At 44.7% G+C, this 12210-nt stretch overlaps 1 protein-coding gene across 1 annotated transcript in view; it reads left to right on the forward strand.

Moving 5' to 3' along the window:
* Positions 1–12210, forward strand: part of ATP8B1 (ATPase, aminophospholipid transporter, class I, type 8B, member 1) — a 93015-nt gene that overhangs the window by 31505 nt on the left and 49300 nt on the right. Inside the window, exons 11-14 of the mRNA XM_011971744.1 lie at positions 132–322; positions 3938–4146; positions 7583–7626; positions 8510–8666. Coding sequence (XP_011827134.1) covers positions 132–322; positions 3938–4146; positions 7583–7626; positions 8510–8666 — 601 coding nt within the window. The remainder of the gene's footprint in view (positions 1–131; positions 323–3937; positions 4147–7582; positions 7627–8509; positions 8667–12210) is intronic.

Genomic DNA, 12210 nt, shown 5'->3' on the forward strand with positions numbered 1-12210 from the left:
CATACATTATTTTTACAGACTACTAAATTCTCAAACATATGAAGTATTGAGTAAGGTTAATTAGCATCTAGGAAATGCAAGAGGTTGGAAATCCATCTTCAGAATGCATTTAAATGTTTTCTGTCTTCTAGATCTTTGTTGTTCTTAGTCTGCTTTCTGCTGGTCTTGCCATCGGCCATGCTTATTGGGAAGCACAGGTGGGCAATTACTCTTGGTACCTCTATGATGGAAAAGACGATACACCCTCCTACCGTGGATTCCTCAATTTCTGGGGCTATATCATTGTTCTCAATACCATGGTACCCATCTCTCTCTATGTCAGGTAAGGCTGTCCTCTCTGGCATTTTGCTTTAATGGAAGAATGTTGTACCTTCTCCCAACGTAGTGCCTTCATTTCTAACAATCATTGTTTCAAAGGTCACAAAGAACAGGTAAGAAAATCTCGTTCATTTCAGAACTGAGGGTAAGAGAGGAAAAGGAAATTAACATTTGAGTATCCACTCTGTGCCAGGCACCTTTTATCTCATCCTGTTTGCAGATAAGGCTAGGGAATTTCAAAGATCGATTGATACTCCTGTAGTCATTGTCTTATTAGTGAGGTTCCCTTCACACTGGGTTCCAAAGCTCAGACTTCAGAAAGAACCTGGGAGGAGGGGAAGATTTAGCATGTGATAGAAAAACTTAGTTTTCCCTTTCGAAAGTGGTCCTCACCTCTTATCTGAGCCTTCCTTATTATCATCTGCCACACCTAAGGTGGAGAACTTGTGCTTTCTGGCCACTACCTCCTGGTAGGAAAGAAATTTCCTGTCCTTCATCAACCTCTCAAAATGTTCTCTTTTCATCTCAAATCTCAATCACAACAACAAAGTCAGGGGCATATATCTCTGATAAGTGGTAAGCAGCTGATTTGATGATATTTCTTAATTTTTCACTTTTACTTTTTTTTTTTTGAGATAGAGTTTCACTCTTGTTGCCCAGGCAGGAGTGCAATGGCATGATCTTGGCTCACTGCAACTTCCACCTCCTGGGTTCAAGCGATTCTCCTGCCTCAGCCTCCTGAGTAGCTGGGATCACAGGTGCCCGCCACCACGCCTGGCTACTGTTTTGTATTTTTAGTAGAGATGGGTTTCACCAAGTTGGCCAGGCTGGTCTTGAACGCCTGACCTCAGGTGATCTGCCCACCTCGCCTCCCAAAGTGCTGGGATTACAGGCGTGAGTCACCACACCCGGGATTTTTCTCTTTTTAATAGGAAAGTTCACTGCCCTTGGCCAAACTGACTTTGAGAGCTTTTTGGGAGGGTCAGTGCTTTGGAATAAACCCAGCAGCCAAAGTTCATTCTTAGTTCTGGTAAAGAATAGCCCAGAGACATAGGGATCACATACACACCTATCATTAGAGGCATTTATTTTATTTTAGTGTCATTATATGTGCATTTGCTTTACTTTTAATTTGATTACATGTAGTTACTGTTGTTCTTCTAACATGAAGGAAAGCCCTGGGGCAGCCATCCGTTCCACGGCTACTTTGAGAAAAACTGAGATGAGTGTCACCTTTGTCAAGGGAACTGTTACACAGATAATTTTGCCTAAAACTATCAATGTGTATTCTAAAAGAAACTGTATACGTAATTTTGTATAAAGGTATGTCACGTGACAAATATGATTTCTTTATTTTCTTGGAGATAAAGGTCCTTTGAAAACATGCTAGGCCGGGCGCGGTGGCTCAAGCCTGTAATCCCAGCACTTTGGGAGGCCGAGACGGGCGGATCACGAGGTCAGGAGATCGAGACCATCCTGGCTAACACGGTGAAACCCCGTCTCTACTAAAAATACAAGAAAATTAGCCGGGCGAGGTGGCGGGCGCCTGTAGTCCCAGCTACTCGGGAGGCTGAGGCAGGAGAATGGCGTGAACCCTGGGGGGCGGAGCTTGCAGTGAGCCGAGATCGCGCCACTGCACTCCAGCCTGGGGCACAGAGCAAGACTCCGTCTCAAAAAAAAAAAAAAAAAAAAAGAAAACATGCTGGAGCAAGTTCTTCCAGATAGTATCTCTGCTTTGACTTCAACCCTCATTCAGAATAAACCCACTCCGCAAGGCCCCAAGTGTGATCTGGTGCTCAGCCTTCCACTCTGCCCGTACCTTTTGCACCTCAGCCCACCTCCCTGTGCTTCTGCCACTCTGGCCCCTTGATACTCTTCCTGCCACAGGGCCTTTGTACCCGCTCTTTTCTCTGCCAGGAGCATCCTTATGTAGGTATCTATCTGCTCCCCTTTCACTAAAAAGGCTTCTACTCAGACAACACCTTATTACCGTGGCCTTTCCTGACTCATTCTGTTTCTGACCACTTCTCCTTCATGGAGATCTTCATATCTCCTTACCTTGCTTTGCTTTGATTTTTGTTTGTTTGTTGTTTGTTTGTTTTGTTTTGAGACAGAGTCTTGCTCTGTTTCCCAGGCTGGAATGCAATAGCACGATCTCAGCTCACTGCAACCTCCGCCTGCAGGGTTCAAGTGATTCCGCTACCTCAGCCTCCCTAGTAGGTGGGATTACAAGCACATGCTACCATGCCTGACTAATTTTTGTGTTTTTAGTAGAGTTGGGGTTTCACCATGTTGGTCAGGCTGGTCTCGAACTCCTGACCTCATGATCTGCCCACCTCGACCTCCCAAAGTGTTGGGATTACAGGCATGAGCCACCATACCTGGCCTCTGCTTTGATTTTCCACAGAGAACTTCCGTCTCTGATACAGCCTCTCTTTATTAGTTTATATATTTGTCTGTCTCTACTAGAAAGTAACCTCCTTAAGAGAACGGACTTTGTTTTGTTTACAGACACGTCCCCTGCACCTAGAATGGTATCTGGTACATAGTAGGCACTTAAGAAATATTTATGGAAGGCAAAGAAGTGGGGAGAGCATTATTTTTTCCATCTGTTTAACTTGTTATGGACTTCCTTTGCCCACCTAACAATTGCTGGCTATGTAAACAGCTTCCTTATAACTGAGATAGGTAATGTCCCTTACAGTTTTAAAATTCACATGATCCTTTTATAATATCTCATTTTGGATATTCTATAACCTTATCATAATTTAGGGATCACGATTTGGGGTATTTGCCAAAAGCCTTTTGCCCTATTTGAGAGCGCAGAGGAGTCTGTATCCTAGGGTATCTCACTCCCTCTGCCCTACCACTGAGGGCAAAGGTGAACGTGGCCATTCCAGTGCCCCTGGGTGCTATGGAGAATGGGGGAGAAGAGTCAGTCTTGCTGTGTCCACTGCTCTGTCTGCAGTGTTTCTGTGTCATCCATTCTGCTGGGCTGTGGATTCTGAACATGGGTGCCTTGGCTAAATGTGCCCAGGAGTGAGTGGCAAATCTCACTGAGCAATTTTGAATGGAAATTACTTGTCTAAAATCAGCTTGACCCTGATGCCTGAGAATGGTGCATGTGGTTAGGAGAAACCAGAGGCTGAGTGCATGGGCTTGTCTCCTTGGAGAGGGCTTAGTTTGGGCTGATGTAACAAAAGATCTTCGAAATTTATTGCTCACAGTTCTGGAGGCTGGGAAGTCTCAAATCAAAGCATCGGCAGATTCAGGGTCTGGCAATGGCTCACTTTCTGCTTTATGGGCACAGCCGGTGCCTTCCAGCTACATCCTCACATGGCAGAAGGGGCAAGCAAGCTCCTTTGAGCCCCTTATTAAGGGCACTAATCCCATTCGTAAGGGTGGAGCCCTCATGACCTAATGACCTTCGAAAGGCCTCACCTCAGTAGTGTTGAATTGGAGACTGGGTTTCAACATATGAATTTGGATGGGGATTCTAACATTCAGACCATAGCAGTAAATAAGCAGCTTGCTCTTGTCTGTACAATGAGAATAAAATCTCTACTACTTGCCACTCATATCTGAGCTCCCTACGGAAAATAATCTTCTGTCTTCCTAGCGTGGAAGTGATTCGTCTGGGACAGAGTCACTTCATCAACTGGGACCTGCAAATGTACTATGCTGAGAAGGACACACCTGCAAAAGCTAGAACCACCACACTCAATGAACAGCTCGGGCAGATCCATTATATCTTCTCTGATAAGACGGGGACACTCACACAAAATATCATGACCTTTAAAAAGTGCTGTATCAACGGGCAGATATACGGTGAGTGGAAGCCGTCACTCATTTTCTGGGGGAGTGGGGCTGCCTGCCGTGTGCAGGGCACTACCTGGACCAGAGCCTGTCTCCTGGCATTGCTGGTGCCCTCCCAATGCGGAGTCCTGCTGCTGGGACCATTCTCCAGCTGAGCACCAGAGGAGCACCATGGACAGCACTGGGGACACATGCGTGGGAGAGGACAGCGGCCAGAAGTGGGATCACGGCCGGGGCGGTGGCTCATGCTTGTAATCCCAGCACTTTGGGAGGGTGAAGTGGACAGATCCCACGAGGTCAGGGATTCAAGACCAGCCTTGCCAACGTGGCAAAACCCCATCTCTACTAATAATACAAAAATTAACCAGGTATGGTGGTGGCGCACACCTATAATCCCAGCTACTTGGGAGGCTGAGGCAGGAGAATTGCTTGAACCCGGGAGGTGGAGGTTGCAGTGAGCTGAGATCACACTGCTGCACTCCAGCCTGGCGACAGAGTGAGACTCTGTCTAAAAAAAAAAGAAAAAAATTAGAAGTCTCCTTACTATATGATCCAGCAATTCCACTTCAGGTTATATACTCAAAGGTACTGAAACAGGGGCTCAAAGAGGTATTTGTACACCTGTGTTCATAGCAGCATTATTCACAATAGCCAAAAGATAGAAGCAACCCAAACGTTGATCAGTGGATGAATGGATAAACAAAATGTGGATACACACAATCGAATATTATTCAGTCTAAGAAAGGAAGGAAAATTTGACACATGCTACAACACAGATGAACCTGAACTCATTTATGCCAGAGGTTAAATTTTTTTGAATTTTTGCAATCAGAACTTGGTGATGACCTTGAGCAGTAGGATATAAATAACTCCCACATGCTTAGTGTTCCAATAACGGAACACTAGGCATAAATGAGTTAAGGACATTATGCTAAGTGAAGTAAGCCAGTCACAAAAGGACAAATATTGTATAATTCTACTTATATGAAGTACTTAGTATAATCAAATGTATACAGACAAAGTAGAATGATGGTTACCAGGGGCCAGGGTCAGGGGAATTGGGAGTTACTGTTTAATGGGTACAGAGTTTCAATTTGGCAAGATGAAATAACTGCACGGCATTGTGAATATACTTGATGCCACTGAACCATATGCTTAAAAGTGGTTACAATGGGCTGGGTGCAGTGTCTCATGCCTAGAATAATAAGACTTCGAGGCCTAGAACTCTAGACCAGCTTGGGTAACAAAGCAAAAATTTTTTAAAAATTAGCAGAGTTTGGTGCTGCATGCCTATAGTTCCAGTTACCTGGGAGGCTGAGGCAGGAAGATCCCTTAAGCCTGGGAGTTGAAGGCTACTGTGAGTACATCACTGCACTCCAGCACGGGTGACGGAGCAAGACCCTGTCTCAAAACGGCAACAACAAAAATTGGTTGGCTGGTGTGCAGGGGCTCACGTCTGCAATCCCAGCACCTTGGGAGGCTGAGGCAGGCACATCCCTTGAGACCAGGAGTTTGAGACCAGCCTGGGCAACATGACAAAATCCCATCTCTGGCCAGATACTGTGGCTCACGCCTGTAATCCCAGCACTTTGGGAAGCTGAGGTGGGTGGATCACCAAGTCAGGAGTTCGAGACCAGCCTGGCCAATATGATGAAACTCTCTCTCTACTAAAAATACAAAAATTACCTGGGCGTGGTGGTAGGCACCTGTAGTCCCAGCTACTCAGGAGGCTGAGGCAGGAGAATCACTTGAACCCGGGAGGTGGAGGTTGCAGTGAGCAAGATTGTGCCACTGCACTCCAGTCTGGGTGACAGAGCGAGATTCCGTCTCAAAAACAAACAAACAAACAAACAAAAAAAACATGCCTCTACAAAAAACAATAATAAAATAATAATAATGCAAAAATTAGCCAGGCATGGTGGTATGTGCTTGTAGTTCCAGTTACTTGAGAGGCTGAGGTAGGATCACCTGAGCCCGGGGACAACAAGATTATTGTGAGCTGGGTTTACACCACTGCACTCCAGCCTGGGTGACAGAGTGAAACCCTGACTCAAAAAATCAAACCAAAAATTGGTTAAAATGGTAAATTTTATTATGGGTATTTCACTACAGTTGTTTTGTTTTCTTTGTTGTTTTTGTTTTTAAGACGGTGTCTCACTGTCACCCAGGCTGGAGTGCAGTGGCGCAATCTCAGCTCACTGCAACCCCTCCACCTCCCAGGTTCACATGATTCTCCTCCTTCAGCTCAGCTTCCTGGGTAGCTGGGATTACAAGCGCACACCACCGCCCCTGGCTAATTTTTTTTTTTTTTTTTTTCAGTAGAGATGGGGTTTCACCATGTTGACCAGGCTGGTATCGAACCCCTGACCTCAAGTGAACCACCTGCCTCAGCCTCCCAAAGTGCTGGAGTTACAGGCGTGAGCCACCACACCTGGCCTACAATTTTTTTGTTTTTGTTTTTTCAGTAGAGATGGGGTTTCACCATGTTGACCAGGCTGGTATCGAACCCCTGACCTCAAGTGAACCACCTGCCTAAGCCTCCCAAAGTGCTGGAGTTACAGGCGTGAGCCACCACACCTGGCCTACAATTTTTTTGTTTTTGTTTTTGTTTTTGTTTTTTTGAGACAGAGTCTTGCTTTGTCACCCAGGCCGGAGTGCAGTGGCGCAATCTTGGCTCACTGAAACCTCTGCCTTCCAGGTTCAAGTGATTATCCTGCCTCAGCCTCCTGAGTAGCTGGGACTACAGGTGTGTGCCACCATTTCCAGCTAATTTTTGTGTTTTTAATAGAGATGGAGTTTCACCATGCTAGCCAGGCTGGTCTTGAACTCCTGACCCCAGGTGATCCGCCCATCTTAGCCTCCCAAAGTGCTGGGATTACAGGCGTGAGCCACCACACCCAGCCAATAGTTTTAAAAGTTGATTTCGGTTCTAATTTTCTGAAACATTTAGAAATTTAATTTTCTGTAAATTTACAAATAATATTAAGGTTGATACTAGATTCAAATAGAGTGTTCTCTATTTTAAATACACTTAAAAACACAATTGTTTAAAATGATATAGGGACATGCATATATACTTCCTACTTGTAGGAAACTGTACACCGTGAGTGCTTTTCTCATAAGGAGTATCAGTGAAGATGGTGAGGCACTGAGGGGCTGAGGACGTGGCTCACATGTGTGGATCCTTCTGACTTGAGGGAGGTAAAGCATTTCAAAGGATATGACCCAGGCCCCTAGGAGAAAGTAGTAGGGAGGGACAGGCACCAGTATTTGAATAACTAGACCAGGGATCACCTAATGTTTTCTGTAAAGAGCCAGATAATAAATATGGTAGCCCGTCCAGGCCATATATGGTCTTACCTCCACCACTACATAAGCAAAGCCATGTAAGGAGGGGCCTCTGGACACAGGCGGAGAATCAATTTGTTTTGTCCTGTTTGTTTCTCAGGGGACCATCGGGATGCCTCTCAACACAACCATAACAAAATAGAGGTAAGGCCTTTAAGCTGAAGAATTGTTTGGGATGCTAGGGATGTCAGGGTCCCAGCAGGGCCATGCTTCCTTTGAAGGTCTAGGGAAGACTCTTTTCGTTGCCTCTTCCCTGCTCCTAGTGGTTGTCCACAGTCCTTGGTGTTCCTTGGCTTGGAGACTTGGAAACACAACTCTGTATCTCTGCTTTTGTTGTCACATGGTGTCCCCTTGTGTGTCTGCGTGTCTCTGTGTCCACACTTCCCCTTCTAATAAGGATACCAATCATTGGATTAGGACCCACCCTAATTGAGTGTCACCTCATTTTATCTTGATTACATCTGTAAAGACCCTGTTTCTAAATAAGGTCACATTCATAGGTACCAGAGGTTAGAACTTCAACATATCTTTTGGGGGAACACAGTTTAGTCCACCACAAAGTACCTTTTTGACTGGTCCTGGTGGCTCATGCCTGTAATCCCAGTACTTCGGGAGGCTGAGATGGGCAGATCAATTGAGTCAAGGAGTTTGAAACCAGAGAAACCCCATCTCTACAAAAAAAATACAAAAATTAGCCAGGTATGGTGGTGCACGCCCATAGGCCCATCTACTCAGAAGGATTGCTTGAGCCCAGGAGGCGGAGGTTGCAGAGAACTGAGATCAAGCCACTGCAGTCCAGCCTGGGTGACAGAGTGAGACCCATATATGGTCATATATGTTTCCAAAAAAAAAAAAAGGTATCTTTTTATTGAAGACAGTTGTGAGCCTCTTGACATTTAAGAATGTGCTAAAATCCTAAGGTGGTTCTTGCATAATTGAAACCTTGCCTTTCAAGGAAAGTTCATGTCATGTGTTAAGTGAAAAATATTTTATAAAATTATATTTTGTTTTTCTCCATTTCTTTCAGCAAGTTGATTTTAGCTGGAATACATATGCTGATAGGAAGCTTGCATTTTATGACCACTATCTTATTGAGCAAATCCAGTCGGGGAAAGAGCCGGAAGTACGACAGTTCTTCTTCTTGCTCGCAGTTTGCCACACGGTCATGGTAGATAGGACTGATGGTGAGTGTTTCTCTGGCATCTCAGGCATTAGAGACCAGGTTTTTTGTTTCCAGGTAACTCCTGCTTATGACTCAAATGCATGTCAAGTAGTACAAATCTGTCGCATATTCGAATGCAGTGAATGTTTTTCAGCACTTACCACTGGATGGTTTATGGAAGAGCAAAGTAGGAAACAAGCTTCTTGTCCCTGAAAATTTCCATCTTATTCATAGTTATGGCTCCAGGTGCATTTTTTTCACTTTGCAAATGAAATCTTATTGAAATGATTGATACTTGAATTATGATAGAAGAATCTAACTTTTCTTAGCACATTTATTACTGAGCATTTACCGAGTGTGAAAAGTCAAGCCTTATCTATATCAGAAATGGACTCTGAACTTGACTAACCTTTTCTACCAAATAATTTTAGATATATGCTCTTATTTACTAGATTCTGTTATAGTTTGGGTTTGAAATAATATCAGCCTCAGCCTGGATCTCTTCTGGGTGCCTTTTCCATTTAAAGGAGCATAATTAATGTGAATTTCATGGGAACAAGCAGAATGACTTGTAAGTTCCTTTGCAGAATCCTTCAACACAGTTTGTGCCAGCTTTGTCACAGCAAGTTTGTCCTATATCAAGGAAAGCTAGTCATTTTATCACAAATGGACATAATGATAAGTTATATAGACACATGTGCACTTTATAGAAAGAGCAAAAGGAGTTCCTTTGGTGTTTCTGTAATGAAGCATAGTCTGCCTTCACTTCATTCATTCACTTCATCCACTTCACTACATCTTCCACTTTTTACTTTAGTCAGTGCAGCATACATAAGTCCCTCTCTCTTCTCAACCTTGATGTTTCATATGTAGCAGGTATGAAATTTCTAGAGAAGGAATATGCATAAAAACTTAAATGTGTAGGCCAACGCATGGTGGCTCACACCTGTAATCCCAGCATTTGAAAGGTCGAGGTGAGTGGATTGCTTGAGCTCAGGAGTTCAAGACCAGCCCGAGCAACATGGCAAAACCCCATCTCACCAAAAAATACCAAAAATTAGCCAGGCGTGATGGCACATGTCTGTAGTGCCAGCTGCTCAGGTGGGGATCGCTTGAACCCAGGAGGTCAAGGCTGCAGTGAGCCATGGTCTCACCATTACATTCCAGCCTGGGTGATGGAGTGAGACCCTATCTCAAAAAAACAAAAAGCAAAACAAAACAAAAACCACCTAAATGTACAGAAGCTGTATGTGATACTTTTCAGCAAGTTGCAAAGAAACCCATTTTCCCAAGATGAATCTAATATTGCAATGAAGCAAGGTAACAGAGTTCAGATTAGGTGGATACATGGAAGGGTTTATCAGCAGACAATGTGGGGAAAGATAGAAAGGGACGATACCAGGTCATGAATCATGGAAGCAGAGGTCAAAGTCTATTTGACTCGCCAAGCCAATTTTACTCAGTCTGTAAGCATCAAGTATGACGTTACAAAGTCACCTGGTTCTCTTTGGTTTTGACTCATTAGTACAATTGTTGTACTCTTCTCTGAGTACATGATAGTATTTTAAGGGCTAACTGGTCAACTTAGGCAAATGTAAATTCATCCTGTAGTCCCTATTCTATTTTTCCCCAGTGGGATATTATGGGAAGAGCCCTGGACTACGTGCTAGAGATGAGTCAGCACAGTTTGGGTCCCTGTCTGAGAACCACCTTCCTCGGTGTTGTAGTAAGAAGGTTGGATGTACAAAGTTCCTTCCAGCAGGGCTGGGTGTGGTGGCTCACACCTGTAATCCCAGCGCTTTGGGAGACCGAGGCGGGCAGATCACGAGGTCAGGAGTTGGAGACCAGCATGGCCAACATGGTGAAACCCCGTTTCTACTAAAAATACAAAAAATTAGCCAAGCATGGTGGCATGTGCCTGTAATCCCAGCTACTTAGGAGCCTGAACAGGAGAATTGCTTGAACTTGGCAGGCGGAGGTTGCAGTGAGCCGAGATCATGCCACTACACTCCAGCCTGGGCAACAGTGCAAGACTCGGTCTCAAAAAAAAAAAAAAAAAAAAAAAAAAAAACAAGAACACAAAGTCCCTCCAGCCTAACCTACTGCAACTCTTTGTCCACTGTCAGCTGAGGTCAAGGGTTGTACAGAATAGAGACATGTTACGTTTCTAGTGCAGGAGCTTAGAGAAATTGATTTTGGCTTTTAACCATAAAGTACCAGAAAAGGATTCCTTGAAAGGACCTTGAGGACTACGCCTCCAATTTTTTTTTTTTTTTTTTTTTTTTTTAAGACAGTCTTGCTCTTGTCACCCAGGCTGGAGTTTAACGGCATGATCTCAGCTCACTGCAACCTCCACCTCCTGGGTTCAAGCATAATTCTCATGCCTCAGCCTCCTGAGTAGCTGGGACTAGAGGTGCCCACAACCACACCCAGCTGATTTTTGTATTTTTAGTAGAGATGGGGTTTCCCACGTTGGCCAGGCTGGTCTCCAACTCCTGACTTCAGGTGATCTGCCCACCTTGACCTCCCAAAGTGCTGGGATTACAGGCGTGAGCCACCATGCCCAGCCACATGCATTAGTTTTCTGCTACTCTGTAGTGAATTAGTGTAACTCAGCTACTGAAAACACCCGTTCATTAGCTTACGGTTCTGTAGGGCAGAATTCTTAGCATGGCATGACTGGGTTCTCCGCTCAGCATCTGACTAAAATCAAGTTTGGGCCATGTTCTCATCTGGAGCTCAGTGTCTTCTTCCACATTCAGTGTGGTTGCAGCAGGATTCAGTTCGCTATGCTTGTAGAATTGAAGTCCCCATTTCTTTATTGGCTGTCAGCTGGGTTGCTTTCCCCTCCTAGAGACTGCCCTCATTCCCTGCCAGCTGGTCCACTCTATCTGCAAAGCCAGCAGTGGAGAATCTCCCTTAAATTGAGCCTTTTTCATACTGCTCCAAGTCTCCCCGCAAGAAGAGGTCTGTGCTAAGCTCATCTAATTAAGTCAGGAACACCTGGATAATCTATTTTTAAGTTCAGCTGATTAGGATCGTACATCTGCAAATTCCCTTCACAGCAGTACCTAGATTAGTGCTTGATTGTCTGACTAGGAGAAAGTGAATGTACATCCCTAGGATGGGAACCTTAAGGCCATTGCAGACTCCCGCGTGCACAGAGGTCATGTGAGAGCAGAGTGTGGAAGACTTGGAAGCCTTCACTTCACCTGGAGGTTTTGAATCGATGATCAGAGAGCTTGTCTCAGGAGTTTTGCGAATCACATTGGGTGCGAGATGAAGCAGGCAGGCACTGGAGATTGGCACAGAGGCTGAAGGTTTGTATTAGCGTGGGGTCTTTGGGAAGGATGACAAAGCCATGAATCTGGGAGACACTTGGCAAATCATTTAAAGGGGGTGAGAGGATTGAGGACAAAAAGACATCTGAGAGGTAGGGTTTTTTTGTTTGTTTGTTTTTGTTTTTGTTTTGAGACCAAATTTCACTTTTTTTTTTTTTTTTGAGATGGAGTCTCGCTCTGTCGCCCAGGCTGGAGTGCAGTGGCCGGATCTCGGCTCACTGCAAG

The sequence above is a fragment of the Mandrillus leucophaeus genome, unplaced genomic scaffold (genome assembly GCF_000951045.1).
Source record: "Mandrillus leucophaeus isolate KB7577 unplaced genomic scaffold, Mleu.le_1.0 Scaffold124, whole genome shotgun sequence".
Lineage (NCBI taxonomy): Eukaryota > Metazoa > Chordata > Mammalia > Primates > Cercopithecidae > Mandrillus > Mandrillus leucophaeus.